The sequence below is a fragment of the Tinamus guttatus genome, unplaced genomic scaffold (genome assembly GCF_059628265.1).
Source record: "Tinamus guttatus ecotype Peru unplaced genomic scaffold, ASM5962826v1 Tinamus_guttatus_pri_ptg000841l, whole genome shotgun sequence".
Classification (NCBI taxonomy): Eukaryota; Metazoa; Chordata; class Aves; order Tinamiformes; family Tinamidae; genus Tinamus; species Tinamus guttatus.
The window spans coordinates 158,229-174,905 of record NW_028289375.1 but is presented as its reverse complement, the minus strand read 5'-3'; the positions used below and the strand labels follow the sequence as shown (position 1 = coordinate 174,905).

Below are 16,677 nucleotides of genomic sequence, written 5' to 3'. Positions count from 1 at the left end.
TATTCCCAAAGCATCAGTAAAATGCGAAACCCCTCAGGAGCCATGATTCTTGCCATAATTTTCTTCAATTTTCAAATCTGCTATAGCTAATTGGAAAGGAGTGTCTTAACATTAGACTGATTACAATGAGCACCTGGAAAAGAAAGATAGATATATTTTTTTTGAGCTTTCTTTATTGTTCCATGTTCTGAATCAGCCATACGCACGTTCTCCAGTTCCTAGAGTGTCTTCCAATGAAGTCTGGACATGTGTGAAAAGCAGTGTTTTTGAGGGGAGACCTGTATGAAGAACCTTCTTGCTCAGCTCCCCAGCCCTGCCACTTCTCTCATCAGCCACTGGGGACTTGGATCACTCTGGCTAAAACCAAACTGTTTTTCTCACTCCAGTAGCTGAATGCTACAGCTCATGTGCACCAATTCCCACCTGAACTACCTGCAAACATGTAAAAGTATTAAGTATGATAAAACAAAATAACCTGGATCCTATGTCAATAGGAAACAAAATCCAAACCTCAACTGTAGGTTGAATCCTGAGTTGCCTCCAGGGAGCTTCACAGCCTACAAGGAATAACCTTCCTTGAACCTCTTTTCACAAACAGTTAGTAAAGGCTGAATAGACACACGGTGAAGAAGCTGGTTAAGAGACAACAAGAGTCTCCTGAAAGACTCCCTGAAGCTCAAAGCAGCAAGGGAAGAGTTGAGAGGTGTCTGAGAATGATAAAGAGCAAGGGGAGGAGGAAGACTTAAAAAAAAAAAAAAAAAAAAAGGGAAGTGCAGATGTGCAGATCATCTGAATCAAAGCTGACTTTCAAAAAGTTCAGGTTAATCAGGCTTGCAGAGATATGTGAGGGATTGGTGAAAGTGTGTATATGAGGAGGCAGATTCCCCCCCCCCATGTCTGACCCTATCCGTGCAGATGTCTCTGTCAAATCCAGTTGCCTGGATTTCCCTTTCTAGTCAACGGAGGGAAATAAGTGCTCTTAACAGACTTTTGATTTCAGATGTATTTCCTAATGACAAGCTAAGGACAAGCTAAGGACAAGCTAATGACAAGCTAAGGTTTCCTGCAGGAACTGCCTCCAAAATTTTCAGCACTGCAGGGGAACACAACGAGCCCAGGGCATCTCCAGCAGTGCCAGCCTCTCTATGTGATCAAATGGAATCAATCCCCTAATGCAGATTTTAGCCATAAGTGAGAACATTCCCAAAGAATAACAAAGATTGCCTTTTACAAAACTTCAGGCAGTCTTTAACAATTTGAAATACATTTTCATTCTTCTAATTTGGCAGCACCATGTTCGTGCACTACTTTTACCATAGCCATGAAGTAAGGCAAGAAGCAGAGCCCTAGATAAAGCTCTCAGGAGGATCTGTGCTAAGGCCACCTCTGCTCTTTTCTGGACTATCACCTCTATCTTAAGTAGCACAGTGCATGAAACCCTGCTGAGGAAGTGAAGAACAGCGAGCCTGCTTTGGTGCCTCCAGGAGGAAGACTGTCTTCTGCCACAGACTGTCCTCCATCCCACTTCTACCCAAAGAGCAGCTCACAGCAGTTATCGTGGAGCTGAGGCTCACCCTCATCTCAGCCTGTGCTCAGACTTTGTGCTCTTTCATCCCACAGGACTTTGATCCTGTCTTGCCAAATGCCAAACCCTCAAACCAAGCCCCAACCCCAGGCAATCCCACAGGTCTGCCCAGGGCACACACTTGCCAGGGCAGGGAGAGAGAATTGACCTCTCCAGTTGCCCCTTTCAGACATTTCTCAGGCTTCACCTTGTTGGTGAAGGTTGACTGAAGCCAAGCAGGGCTGCATTTGCTAGAATCCCAGTCCCATTCAGCCATGAGCCCACATTTTCCTTCTTCATTCTTTTACTCCCACTGAAGCAGGAGCAGGGAGATTTGGCTTTCCCCAAACCATCCTTACTTTACCAGACAATATTTCTGACTTCCTCCTTTGCAGCCTCTCCCTTCTTCCCCTTTCCACATGCTGCCTTATTGACTTGAAGGCCACATGCCAGTTCCCTCTTTAGGCTAGCTGGGCTCCAGAGATGTTTCCTAATTTTACCAACTGTTTGTATGGAGCATTCTTCTTCTTGACAGATGCTTACTAAATGGCTGCCTTTCCTGAGGTCCTCCACCCTTCAGAGCTGCTTGGAGCTGCTCTCCTCAGAGTGGGGAACCTGGGGCCTTGGCCCCCAACAAGGACATTGTCACCACGGGGATCGCCTGCTCACAATGGCCTTATGGGCAGGCTACCACTGCCATCACAAAGCCCTGGTGGTTTCCATGGGGACCCTATCATCATGCCCTGCTGGACACCATGGCAGACCCCCTCATGATGCCTTTGTGGGGACTATGGAGGTCCCATCATGATTCCTTGGTGGAGACCTTGGAGAAAGACGCCATCACAATGTCTTGGTGAAAACCATGGGGATCCCATCATGATGCCTTTCTAGAGATCCTTAGAAGAGATCTACACAAGGCCAGCTCTGTTGCTCTGCCCACTAATCCTCATCCCTACAATTCTGACAGGCTCTCTGTCCGTTCCTATGCAGAGCTTCCTGCATCCCCCTGCTCTCTCCAGGGGTTCCTTTGTCCACATCACTTGCACCTTTCCCTGCCATCCCAGGCCATCAATTCCTCACTCTTGCTGGAGTCTTCTTCTCCCCTGAGTCACTCCCAGTTTAAGGCTCTCATCACCGTCTTGGCCACCTGGTTGATGACCCTCAGGCCAGCAGATGGGAAGAGCCTCCATCCAAAGGAAATGTGACAACCTGCAGCCTTGCTGCCCTGCTGTGATCTCAGTTCCAGGTCCTCCTCCAAATCCTACTGAAAAAATAAAATGAAAAAGAAGAGAAAAAAAAGTGAGGGAGAGCAGGAAAGACCCTTACTATTTGTCCTCTCTAATTTCATCTTGTAATAAGCTGGTATAAGGGTACATGAAAGCAATATGAATTATAGTATATGAAATGCAGAATTAAATCATGAATATTTAGGACACATTCTCCTTCTTGCATCAGTGCATGCCCAGATGTGCAGGGATGCTGCTGCTGGAGGCATAATCTGTGCATCAGTGCTCTGTTCCAGAGCAAAGGCCACCACAATGGCACTGGCTGAAGACTCCAAAGCCCATGGACAGACCAACAGGTTGTGAGGAAGCTCCAAAAGTGCCTTTGCCCACTCTGCCTGTTGACAGCACCAGCAGCACCTTTGCTGGCTCCATCAGGCCACCAGGCAGGGGAAGGGGGATACCCAGGGAGTGCCAGGCACCCAAAGGCCGTGCCAGTGCCATAGGGACCATGGGTGTGTGTGTGTGCAGGTGCTGTAGGTGGGCACATGGACCATTTGTGACTGTCACACCTGCCTAGCCTGAGGGATGGGGGAGGATGGTAGATTTCTTGAAGCAAGCTCTAGGAAAGCGAAGGTGCTGCTGAAGAAGTCCCTAGGCCTTGGCAGCCAGTGCTCCATCCACTCTGAGGCCCTCATTAGCCCAGGCCTTGTTCATATCATATGGCGCAGTGAGCAGAAATTCAGGAGAGGAGAGCTAGAAGGGTTTGAGAGGGCAGAGACTGGAGCACAGACATGGCGGGGTGAGGATGCCTCCCATTTATGCAGCACCCTGGATGTAGACGGGATGGGCTTTCCCTACAGACAGTGCTGGAATGTCTTTGTTTGCGTACAGGATGGAAACGCACGATGCCCTGGAGCCCTTGCCAAGGGACATGATTTTCCTGCAGGTGCCCTGCTGCATTTGCTAGAGACACGTGGTTGTGCTGGACACCCCAAGCATCTGACAAGGCCCTGTTAGCACTTTTCTATGCCATCAAATCAAGTATCCACACTGAATTACCAGAGCTGCTGCTTAGTGCTATATCTTTCTATGCCTCATCTTCATATTTCCTGGAGCTGCCATTGTATTTGGCATCTGAGGTCATTTCAGATGGACAAGGCAATTCCCCAGAGGCCCCCGACCCGATCCTCTAGGATGATGCAGGTCTCCCAGGAGCCGCATCAGAGCAGGTGGGCACTGGCACATGCCTTGGACCTCCTCAGTCTTTTGGACTGTCACCAGGGAGTGTTTGTGTGTGATCAACTGACTCTCATCCTCCATCTCCAGTGACTGCAATTGCAGCTTAGACAGAGAGCTCTCTTGCAGACCTCTGTGTTGTGCTCACTTCAGTTGTGGCAAGGGGAATCACTTGACCTGCCTGTGGAGCTCACAGGAGTTTTACGAATCCCACTTCATGCCAGGGACTTCTAGACCAGCATGAGATGCCCAGACTGACACATCTGAGCAGATCCCTGAACCATGTGTCAAGGAACTCCCTTCTTGTTCTAACTAGGTGTCCTGCCTAGGTCAGAGATGAGAATTGGGGGTTCCACAGGAGCATATTTTTATCTCTCTTAGGTAGCGATCCTCTGATGATAGAACTTGCAATGTTGGAAGTAGTTGCTCTCCATTCAATGGGAAGAGACAACAGGTGATTACTTCACTCTATGCCAGTGCACATTTCCCAGGAGGAGGGAGCACGAGGGACAGAGAAATTGGTGAGTTCAGCTGTTCCTCTGCTCCTGAGCGGGGCCAGGCTCCTGGGACGGAGGCAGCTCGTGGCAGCCTGGCAGCACTGCCCAGAGACAGCCGAGTGCAGGAGCAGCTCCTGTGCCAAGAGCAGCAGGGCTGTGGGCACTGCCTGCTGCTGCGGACAGGAGAGGAGAGAAGGCAGCGAGAGGGGAATGGCAGTGTGGAGCGGTAGCACACAGGAGACCTCCACAGCTCTTGACATGGTGAGTTTGTGCTTACAGGACAATGCTACGGAGCTTCTGGAAGGGGACATAAGAACCCATCACAGCCCATGGCTGGCAACATTTTTCTCTTCTTTCTTCTGGCTTTTGCAGTGCAGAGGAAGAGGAGCTGCTTCAGAGCAGGGATTCTCTAACATACCACCTATGAGCAGGGCATCCTGCTGCCTTCCCCAACAGAAACAGCAGTGCTGCGGGGGTCAGGTCTGCTCACAGGTCTAGCTGTGAGCACATTTCAGGGGGCACTTTGCAAAAGGAAAGGCAAGGCAGGCATTTCCTGAAAGAGAAGCCAGTGAGGTAGTGCTTACATTTTTCTTCTACTTGGTCAGAGGAAAATGGAAACAAAACTATGAGATTTGGACAACAGTTTGAGACTCATTAAGAGATTCAAGGAGTAGCCAAAGAATCTGCCAGGGACTTCTGAATGTCCCCTCACCCATCCCTCAGTTCATAGACAGCACCAGCTTCTCCTGGGGTGCTGCATCAGGGTCTATCTGAGCTGCTCCTTAGCACCTGCAGACATGGGGGTACCCCTGGACAGTCCCCTGCTCCTGGGAGGTTTCTGCAGGGAGAACTGGGCTCACTTGTGAGTATCGTTGTCCTTCATGTGAGTGAGGTGCAAGTACACGACAGTGATGAAGCGGGTCCCATGACAAAGTCCAAACAAGGGTTTTTTTTTTTTTTTTTTCCTGTTGGAATGCACAAGGGTTTATGCTGAGAACGACTGAAGCGCCAAAGTTTTCTGATCTATCAAATAATGTTCCCTCAGTGAGTAGGCACCTTTGTGTGTTTGTGTGTGCACCATCATATATATTATTTATACGCATGCTTATATATCAACAGACTCCTCCACTTATCCTTTTGCAGAGAAGATTTGAATTCTAAATGTTGAAGAGCCCTGCCATAGGGGTGGACATTGCCTCCTGCAGGTTGTGTGCATCAAAGCTACTCCTTCTCTCTGCAGTGCCTGGAATAAGGGTGCAGGGTGCAGGGTTAAAAGAGGCATGAGGACAAGGTCTATCTTTAGGCATCTCAACATGTAGAAAGGGTAAGGTCTATCCTTGTTTCCCTTTGACTGTTGTTCTCCCTTGTTGGAGTGAGATCTGGTGTGGCAGACTCAGATACCAATATCTCTGTTGAGGAGGGCAAGACTGATGGGGGTGATTCCCTCACAGAGCTCTTCTCCTTCACATACAACTAGTGTGAGGGCTGTATTCAGCTCTCATGCTGGTGAATGGAGAATATTCCCACGTGGTCTCTGGACTAAGTCCATTCCAAGCAATGCAATATGCCATTCCAAGGCATCTCCACAAATAATAGTCAGACTAGTGCATCTATTTCCACCTGCAGCAAAGCAGAAACAACTCCTCCGGAGCTATGGGCAGGAGTCCCTGCTGAACTTGGCACACTCAGCCAGTTCAAAGTGGAGCACCAGAAAGGGAGCTGAAATAAGGGAGAGAGGAAATGTGGGGAGTTCCTTGAGAAACTGAAATGGTTTGGTTCAGAAAAGCCTGCCTTAAATTTTGGCTTTCTTTCCTTCCTTGGACAGGACTCCTGGGCCCCGAAGGAACTAATGTCCAACAGCAGCTCTTTCAGTGAGTTCCTCCTCCTGCCATTTGCAGACAGGCGGGAGCTGCAGCTCTTGCACTTCTCACTCTTCCTGAGCATCTACCTGGCTGCCCTCCTGGCCAACGGCCTCATCATCACAGCCGTAGCCTGCGACCACTGCCTCCACACCCCCATGTACTTCTTCCTCCTCAACCTCTCCCTCCTCGACCTGGGCTCCATCTCCACAACTGTTCCCAAAGCCATGGCCAACTCCCTGTGGAACACCAAGGCCATTTCCTATTCGAAATGTGCTGCCCAGTTATTTTTCATGGTCTTCTTGTTAGGAGGAGAGTTTTTTCTCCTGACATTTATGGCCTACGACCGCTATGTTGCCATCTGCAGACCCCTGCACTATGGGACCCTCCTGGGCAGCAGAGCTTGTGTCAAAATGGCAGCAGCTGCCTGGGTCAGTGGTTTTCTCTATGCTCTCCTGCACAGGGGGAACACATTTTCCATACCCCTCTGCCAAGGCAATGTGGTGGAGCAGTTCTTCTGTGAGATCCCCCAGATCCTCAAGCTCTCCTGCTCACACTCCTACCTCAGGGAAGCTGGGATTCTTGGGGTTAGTGCCTGTTTAATCTTCAGGTGTTTCACTTTCATTGTGGTGTCCTATGTGCAGATCTTTGCTGCTGTGCTGAGGATCCCCTCTGAGCAGGGCCAGCACAAAGCCTTTTCCATGTGCCTCCCACACCTGGCTGTAGTCCCCTTGTTTGTGATTCCTGTATTGTTTGCCCACCTGAAGCCCCCCTCCATCTCCTCCCCACTTCTAGATATGGTTGTGTCCATTCTGTACTCCGTGGTGCCTCCAGCCCTGAATCCCCTCATCTACAGCATGAGGAACAAGGAGCTCAAGGAGGCACTGAAGAAACTCATCCAGCGGGTACAAGGTCAGTGGTAACAACTGTTTCATTCACTCACCAGGATATCTAGCACCGAGGCTGTATTTTATCCATTTCTTTCTTTTTTACTTCTCTCTTTTACATTCATCTTAAAATAATAAATAATAAAATAAAGATACCCAGTTTTTGTCACATCTGCACAGGAATCTCTCATTAGCACTTAAACATAGACCATGATAAAGCAGGAAGCCAGGCTTCCCCCTTCACTAGCAGAGAGGGGGGATTCTCTGAGCCGCTTCTTTGAGCTCCCTTGGATGTGCCCAGTGCAGGGAGGAGAGTTTCCCTCTGCAGCGTCTTTTCCAGCACTGACACCAAGGGACCTCTGGGGTACAGAGTCACGGCCGGACAAGGGCAGGTGGGCTGAGACCAGGGGTCCAGTGTTGTTTAGGAGATCTCAGCTCTCGTGGCTATGGTTAGAGTGTGATCTCAAATCTCTCTAATATGACAGAAATGGCAACCAAGGGTCACCACAGGTGTTCATGGTTCCATGCAAAGCTCCAACTCACAAAACTGAACATGAGTGAACTGAAGGGAAGTCTAGAGGCAGCCTTCCCATGGCGGTTCATCTTTTCTGAAGACACATTCCAGCAGGGCAGCATTATTTTCTCTATTTAGAGTTGTCTTCCTCATTGCTGTGCTGTCCTTCCATGCTTTATTCTGCAGATATGGCCCAGGAACTCTCCTAACCTGGTAGAGATAGGCTTGTTTTCCCTTGTACTCTGGAAGAATAGGCAGGACCAGTCCTTGGGCTCCCTTAAGAAGCAGCTGGACTCCAGAATAACATTTCCATAATAAAAGGGGATCTTCCCTATGATGGTCCTGAATCTGGCCTCTCTTTAGAAACTGGAATCAAAAAATATGCTCAAGGGTGTGCAACCACAATTGGACCTGCTCTTCTGCTTATGAACTCCATGAGATCCAGGGGATGACCTCAGCATTCCAGGGTGATCTGTTAGCCTCAATCTAGGGTTCCTCTCTCAGTGACCACTGCAGACAGGCAATGGTCTCTGCATTGCCTGTGCCAGGCTGCCCCACACGTGACTGTGCTGATGAGAGAAGAGTAGTAGAGGAGAAGAAAGGCAGAGGCAAAGGCAGAGGCATTTAGAAATATTGCCCAGCATCACATTAAAAGGACAAGTGCGGGGTCCTGCACCTGGGGAGGAATAACCCCAGGCACCAGTATAGATTAGAGGTTGACCTGCTGGAAAGCAGCTCCGCAGAGAGGGATTTGGGAATCCTGGTTGACAAGTAGTTAACCATGATTCAGCAATGTGCCCTCATGGCCAAGAAAGCCAATGGCATCCCGGCCTGCATCAGGAGGAGTGTTGCCAGCAGATGTTGCCCCCTCTCCTCAGCTCTGGTGAGGCCTCACCTGGAGTACTGTGTGCAGTTCTGGGCTCTGCAGTACAAGAGGGATATTGAGGTTCTAGAGAGGGTGCAGCATAAAGCAACAAAGATGATTAAGGGACTGGAGCATCTATCGTATGAGAAAAGACTAAGCGAGCTGGGCCTGTTTAGTCTGGAGAAGAGAAGACTGAGAGGAGACCTGATCAACATGTAGAAGTAAGTACCTTAGGGGTGAATGTAGGGAGAATGGGGCCAAACTCCATTGGTGGTGGCCAATGACAGGACAAGGGGTAACGGGTGCAAGTTGAAACACAGGAAGTTCCATCTCCATGTGAGGAAGAACTTTACTGTGAGGGTGCCAGAGCCCTGGAACAGGCTGCCCAGAGAGGTTGTGGAGTCTCCTTCTCTGGAGATCTTCAAAACTCGCCTGGATGCCACCCTATGCAACATGCTCTAGGTGTCCCTGCTTGAGCAGGGACGTTAGACTAGATGATCTCCAGAGGTCCCTTCCAATGTTAACCACTCTGTGATTCTGTGAACTTGCTGCTGGAGACAGTGCCCATCGTTTCCCTTACCACATCTTGCAGAGTACAACTCAGCCGAGTCTACGTTAACTCACCCGTTAAACAGGGAGGGGAATTACTGCAGCACGAAGAGCCTGGCAGTCATAAATTACTAATGCCACCGCTCTTGTTACACCATGCTCACTTAGACAGTGGGTTCATTTAGCAGCCTGAAAGATCTTGCTGGACTCCCTGGACCACTGGTAGCTTATTGGAAGTCTCTACTCCTTGTCCACATTCGATGGAGAAGATCATACTCACAGTGGCACAAATTCATGATGCTAAACGTTCCCTCTCCCTCCTCTTGATTAAGGAGCTGCCTTTCTCCAGGGCTGCAGAGCTCCGCAGGTGTCAGCCCCTCCACGGGGCACCCTCAGCAAACCCTCTCGTCCCCGCCGCTGCTGCTGGCCCCTCACTGCTCTGGCAGCAGCGACCTCAGCGCCAGCACCCGCCGTGAGCCTCCTGCTGGCCCAGCAGCTCCTCGGGCAGGGGGACCTCGCTCGCGCACAGCCCAGCGTGGGCTGCTGCCGCCGCGGGCTGCAGGGACACCAGGTTCCTCGGCAGAGCCGCCCCGGCCAGGAAGGGGCTGCTGACGTCACAACCAGCTGCGCGGCCTGGCCTATCAGGGGCTGCGGCAGCAGTGACGTCACCAGCCGACGCCCACGCGTCAGCACAGAGCCAGCCCTGCAGAGAGCAGGGGCCTCCCGGCAGCGTCCCCGCAATGGCCTCCGTGTCCCTGCCTGCTGCTGAGACACCCCTGGCCTCACAGGCAGCGCCTGCTGCTGCCCCGGCAGCTCCGCGCACACAAGGGACCTCCCCGCGTGTCTGCACCAGACCCCGCTGCCGGCCGCGCTGCTGCTGGGACAGGAGCGGCCTCAGAGCCCGTCCCCAGCCATGGGCCAGCGCTGGCCTCGCAGCTGCTCTGCCAGCAGGGACCTCCCAAGGAACTGCCCAGCCAGGCGCCTCTTGCTGGCCTGCCCGGGACTCAGCAAAGAGCAGAGCTCACGGTCACCCTCACAGACATGGATGGACCTGCTAATGCCTGGTGCTGTCCAGTCAGGAGCACAGACAATGTGACCCCCCTGCCAAGCAGGAGCAGTGCCATGTGTCTGCTGCTGGCCTCCCAGGTGCTTACAAACACTGACTTTACCAGCATCTGACTAGATGATCTCCAAATGTCCCTTGCAACTAGAGAAAGGTGCCTTCTCTCCCTCAAGCCCCCTTCAAGCTTGCTTATGAGCCAGCAATGTCCTCTTGCTGCCAAGAAGGCCAGTGGTCCTCTGGGCTGTAGTAGGAAGACTGTTGCCATGAGGACAAGGGAGGTCATCCTGCCTCTCTACTAGGTCCTGGGGAGGCCACCCCTTGAGTCCTGTGTCCAGTGCTGGGCTCCGCAGTACAAGAGAGACATGAAGCTACTGGAGAGAGCCCAGCATAGGTCTACAAAGTTGATCGGAGAGCTGAAGCATCCCTCCTATGAGAAGGTGAGAGAACTGAGCCTGTTTTAGCCTGGAGAAGAGAAGGCTGAGGGGGGATCTTATCAGGGTGTGCAAATACCTGAAGGGAGGATGCCAAGAGCAGAAGAGGATGGCCCAGACTCTTTTTAGTGGTGACTAGTGATGGCACAAGAGGCAACAGACACAAATTGAAGCACAGCACATTCTGCCTGAATTTGAGGAAAAGCATCTTGACTGTGAAGGTGGTAGAGCACTGGCATGGGTTGCCCAGAAAGGTTATGGAGACTTCTTCTCTGCAGATATTCCAGACCTGCCTGGACAGGATCCTGTGCATCGTGCTGTAGGTGACACTGCTTGATCAAGGGGATTGAACTAGATCATCCCCAAAGCTCCTTCCAACCTCAACCATTCTGTGATTCTATAAATGGTCTCCACTGGAATATATCAGCTTTTTGAGCTGTAGGGATCTGCCTGTCCCTCAGCTTTATTGTGAGTGCTGCTCTAGTAGGATAGAAGGCATCCAGGGTCATTAGAGATGACCAAGGAAATGGCTGACCTGGCCTCCCACTGAAGCTCTATCTCCAGTGATTCCATTAGGACCTTTAGGCCAGGAGCTTGCAAGCAGACCATGTGCATGCTTAGCCTGGTAAGGGGAATCCCACCTGCCATGTATTTGTGGAGTTCATGAGTTAGCTGAATCCTTCTCCAAACCTGGCGCTTCTGAACAGACATGTGGAGCTCGAATAAGCCATCTGAATAAATCATCTGAATCATATATGCACCATGTGTCAACAAACTCCCTTCTTATCCCTGTCTGGGTGTCCTGCCTAGTTAAGAGATGTGAATCAGGACTTCCCGTGGGACATTTCTAACTTTGGTAGATAATCATTATCTGATGAAATAAATTGCAATGTTGGAATCTGTATCCCTGTACTCTTTAGAGAAGGAAAACAGGTTACTCTACTTGATGGAACATATCCCAGAGGGAGGAATCCCAAGGGACAGAGTAATTCCTGAATTCAGCTGGGCCGCAGCTCGTGGCAACCTGTCAGCACTGCCCAGAGACAGCCGAGTGCAGGAGCAGCTCCTGTGCCAAGAGCAGCAGGGCTGCGGGCACTGCCTGCTGCTGCGGACAGCAGAGGAGAGAGGACAGAGAGGTGAAAGGCAGCGTGGAGTGGGAGGACAGAGGAGAGCTCATGGTGGGAGCAATCTGTGACACGGTAAGTCGCCGGCTGCAGGGTAATGCTGCTGAGGTTTCTGGAGGGGTCTGCAGCACCCCTCCAGCTGATGACTTTCTTTTTTTTTGAGGATTGTTCTCCCTGCTTCTACTTTGCATACGAGGAGATGCTTCAGAACAGAAATTCCCTGTCCCAGCATCACAAGGTCAGGGCATCATGGCTGCTTCTTCTGGAGCTGGTGCAGGACAGTGAAGGCAATGTGGGCACACAGGTTCTTCAGAGCACTGTTCTTCAGAGCAGTGTCCATGCGCCCCAGGGTGCTGTGTGCCCGGGGCAGTGATTCTGTGAGGATCAGCACTCAGCCTGCCAGGGCGCTGCAGGGAGAAGCTCTGGGTGGGAGGAGAGATCCCCCCCGGGCAGGTTCATTCTCCTGCTGAGAGGCTGCTGTGTGGGGTCAGGGCTGCTCACAGCTCAGCCTCACCCACACAACATATCTGGAAGGGGCTTTTCAAGAGGACACTCTTGGGAAGCTTCTATGAAAGGGAAGGGAATATCCAGAGGCTAGGATTTTGTTTTGTATCTTTGACAAGGCAGCAAATGAATGGAACATTTTAGGTTTAGATGCCTGAAGGAGAGTTGTGCAGTGCTGCTCTGAGGGATCAATAGGTCTGCGAGGACCCCAGGTTATTCCTTCAACTGCCTTTTCACCTGTGGCCAGCAGCAATATCCCCTTTGCAGCTCTCCTCATTCTCATTGTGCTTAGTCTCACTCTGCTCTCAAGGGGAAGGGCTCCAGGGCATTTCTGACCTCCTCTGCAGTCAGATTTCCAGAACAGCAGAGCTGCCTCTCTCCTGCCATGTGTCCATTTCCCATTGCAAGGCACAGGGTGTGAGAACCACTGCCCTGGGAGTCCACACTGTCTGGGAGGTGCAACCTGGGGACGGTGCTGCTCTGTCTCTCTGTCCTCCCTTGGCAGCAGTCACAGTGTTTCTCCTCGTTTCCCTGCCTCTCCTTTCTGCTCTTGTCCTGGCAGTCAGCTGGGGCTTCAGCTACAAATTCAGATACTCACCCTGAGGTCCTGCCATGGAGGTGTCTGAAGAGGGGCAATGTGCCCAGGGTGCTGGGCAGCGCCATTGGAGGGGCTGCAAAGGGGTTGACTCTCCCTTTAGGAGACCCTGTGACTGTCAGGATATGTGTCTGTCTCTGTTGTCCTGCTGGGGTTTGTGAGCTGCCCTCCATAGGCGGACTCGGTGCACAGAGCCTTTGCCATGTCAGGAGCAGTGTCCTGCTCTCTCCATCACGTATCCACCTTGAACTTAGAGGGAGAGCAGAGTTAAATGAGTGATTTGAAACCAGCCTTTTATGATCTCAACAGAGTCCAGGGTTGTCCGCTGGGAACAAGGCAGATGGACTCAACAGCACTCCACACTGTTCCCTAAGCAGCAGAGAGCCCATTTCCATCTCCAGTCTGCTTAATTTTCACATTTTCAGAAATAGAGACATCTGTCTTTATCTGCATGCCAATAACGACATGCAAAGAACCTGACTAGATATGGTGGCAGAATCTAAAAACCTCAAAAATAAGAAATTCTAAAACAGAATGCTAAAACCCCCTGCTGCACCCCAAACTCCTTGGAAGTGTTTGTGGGAATATTAAAAGACCCTTTATCTTAAAGGTGGATGCCCTGTGGCATCAATTCCAAAAAGGAGAGATATCAAGAACCAGTCCTTTATACACATTGGCGTAGAGTAACTCAGGCTCGGGCTCCTCCCAGAACACTCAGGTGGAGCAGAGACTGAGAAGCTGACTGAAGGTGACAGTGTGAAGAAGGAATTACTGAGAGTTGGGACGGGGTCGAGAAGCATTTCTATGAAAAATGGAAAGTTTATTTCAGAGAAAATTCTTCTAAGCTAATATTGCCTTTTCTTCCCTACACAGTTTTCCTGAGCCCAATAGAACAGATGTCCAACAGCAGCTCATTCAGCGAGTTCCTCCTCTTGGCATTCTCAGACACACGAGAGCTGCAGCTCTTGCACTTCTCGCTCTTCCTGGCCATCTACCTGGCTGCCCTCCTGGCCAACGGCCTCATCATCACAGCTGTAGCCTGCGACCACCGCCTCCACACCCCCATGTACTTTTTCCTCCTCATCCTCTCCCTCCTTGACCTTGGCTGCATCTCCACGACTGTTCCCAAAGCCATGGCCAATTCCCTGTGGAACACCAGGACCATTTCCTATTTGGAATGTGCTGCCCAGATATTTTTCTTTGTCTTCTTGTATGGAGGAGAATTTTCTCTCCTCACAGTCATGGCCTACGACCGCTACGTGGCCATCTGCAGACCCCTGCACTACGGGACCCTCCTGGGCAGCAGAGCTTGGGTCAAAATGGCAGCAGCTGCCTGGGCCAGTGGCTTTCTCAATGCTCTCCTGCAAACTGGGAACACATTTTCCCTACCACTCTGCCAAGGCAATGTGGTGGAGCAGTTCTTCTGTGAGATCCCAAAGATCCTCAAGCTCTCCTGCTCAGATTCCTACCTCAGGGAAGTTGTGTTTCTTGTTGTTACTTTCTCTTTGGGCTTTGGGTGTTTTGTTTTCATTGTGGTGTCCTATGTGCAGATCTTAAGAGCTGTGCTGAGGATCCCCTCTGAGCAGGGCCGGCACAAAGCCTTTTCCATGTGCCTCCCGCACCTGGCCGTGGTCTCCTTGTTTGTTAGCACTGCATTTTTTGCCTACCTGAAGCCCCCCTCCATCTCCTCCCCAACTCTGGATCTGGTGCTGGCTGTTCTGTACTCGGTGTTGATTCCAGCACTGAACCCCCTCATCTACAGCATGAGGAATAAGGAGCTCAAAGATGCCATTAGGAAAGTGATTTCATGGACCTTTTTAAGCAGTGGTAATTTTTCCACATCTCTCCACAAATGACTCTTTCTGTACTCTGCAACTGGATTTAGCATTGTTTCTTCATGTTATTTTTATTATGGCTTTTACTAGTGATAATAATTGTTATCGTTTTAATACACAACTACTTGTATTCATTCCCTTCTTTACGGTGTCTGCTTTGTCTGACCTGATACCCTAAATTGTGTTGAATGCTGGACAAGCATGGACAAGGACTGGCTCTCTAACAGTATCTCTGTAATAAAGTAATTTGTATCAGTACAGTGCGTGAAGGCTGGGCTTTTCCTCCAAAGCTGGTGTCAAGAATAGGCCCAAGGACTTGCACCCCTCAAGAACCTGCTGCACAGGATTCTCCATGGGTTCAGCAACACAGAGCTCAGAATCATATAATGATCCTTCAGAGACCAAGGGCTGGTTTGGGAATTCCCCTATCAGAGTCCAAGGATAGTGGAGATGCTGAATGGTCACGGCAAAAGAGGACTCTGCAGTCTCAGGAGAGGCAGTGAGGACTCAACTGCCAGGAAGAAGGGAGAACGGAGAGCCCTCTGGGTCACCATCTATCAAATACCAGGGGCAGGATGTATAGGCACAACTGGACACAACGAGCACCCTTGGAAATGCTCTGCAGTCCAGGTGCCCTGGACTGTGCAGTCACCTGCAGTCCCCTGGTGGGATTAGAAGTTGTGATACCCATTTGGTTGGGTCTGACTCCTACCCCTGGTCACAGGGGCAGTGAAATGTCACCCTTAGCCACTTTATTCCCTGCTCCCCCCCTCCATATCCTTCTAGCTCTGGATCCCTCTGTACTGGCCATTCTGTACTCAGTGGTGCCTCCACCACTGAACCCCCTTGTCTACAGCATGAGGAACAAGGACCTCAAGGAGGCACTGAGGAAACTTCCTCTATGGGTACAATGTCAGTGCCAAAACCTGTCCTGTGTGCAGTCACTTGTCATTCCCATGTATTTGGGATGAAACCTGTGCTCTTCATTTATTTCTTTATGAATTTTTACTCTTACCTTCCTGATAAAATAATAATAAATAATTATTTAAAATACAATACAGCAATATAGCAGGAACAAAAGGCTGGCTAGAGAAAATACAGGCCTGCTGCTAAATGGGCCAAGAGCCCTGGTGAGAGAGGACACAGAAAAGGCCACCTTTGCCTCAGGCTTTGGTGCTAAGAGTGACCCTCAGGAATCCTAGGCCCTGGAGACCATGGGGAAATGGAGAAAGGAAGACTTTCCCTTGCTGGAGCCGGATCTGAGTAGGGCTCCCTTCAGCAAACTGGACACCCACAAAACCATGGGCTCTGAGGGGACTCTCTTGCACTGTTCAGTGCCCACGTCTGACAGAGCTCCATGAACTGGAGAAATCGAGTCCCTCCAGTTACACTGTTTGTACCTCTGACCCTTGGCAAGCGACCTTCACACATCAGAGACTCTCTGAGCATCACCTGATAGACGCAAAAAGGGGCTCACATTGGAATGCTGCATTTATGGCACTGCATCTCGCACTGCTTTCATGCCTCCTGATGGTTAGCTTGCTTCCCTTTACCCCTTCTCTGTTTGTCACACTGCACCATTCCATGTGTCACGATCACATCTCAAAGTGCACAAGTGGCAGTTTCTCCTCTGGTGTTATTCCTGTGTTTCACACCTCAGACCACTTCACCTGCCACCTGCATGGTCAAAGTGACAACTGGGAATAGAAGAAGCTGAGCGCAAGGAAGGACCTTGCTCTACCTTGCTTGGTCTTGTTACAGGCATTGCCTGGTTCAGGCTGGGCTGCTTCTTCTTGGAGAGCAGCAAGAGAAGAGGCATCTTTCCCTTCTTTTAAAAGTCATCAGGCAATAATTTGCATCCTGCTTGTAACACACACTTGCTACTCAGGGCCATAAGGGCAGGGGGCTTGGGGCAAAGGAGCACGATG

The 16,677-nt window shown here is 50.6% G+C and overlaps 1 protein-coding gene across 1 annotated transcript; it reads left to right on the top strand.

The window, feature by feature from the left end:
* The first annotated feature begins 6,372 nt into the window (after positions 1–6,372).
* Positions 6,373–14,770, top strand: LOC148591383 (olfactory receptor 14J1-like). Its single transcript, XM_088537668.1, has 2 exons — positions 6,373–7,038; positions 14,465–14,770. The coding sequence occupies exons 1-2, from the start codon at positions 6,373–6,375 to the stop codon at positions 14,768–14,770; spliced, it is 972 nt and encodes a 323-aa protein (XP_088393794.1).
* Positions 14,771–16,677: the final 1,907 nt, after the last annotated feature.

Coding starts and splice junctions, on each gene's coding strand:
- LOC148591383 (XM_088537668.1), top strand. CDS start 6,373: ATGTCCAACAGCAGCTCTTTCAGTGAGTTCCTCCTCCTGCCATTTGCA. Junction 7,039..14,464: donor ATGTGCAGATCTTTGCTGCT/GTGCTGAGGATC, acceptor TCCTATGTGCAG/ATCTTAAGAGCTGTGCTGAG.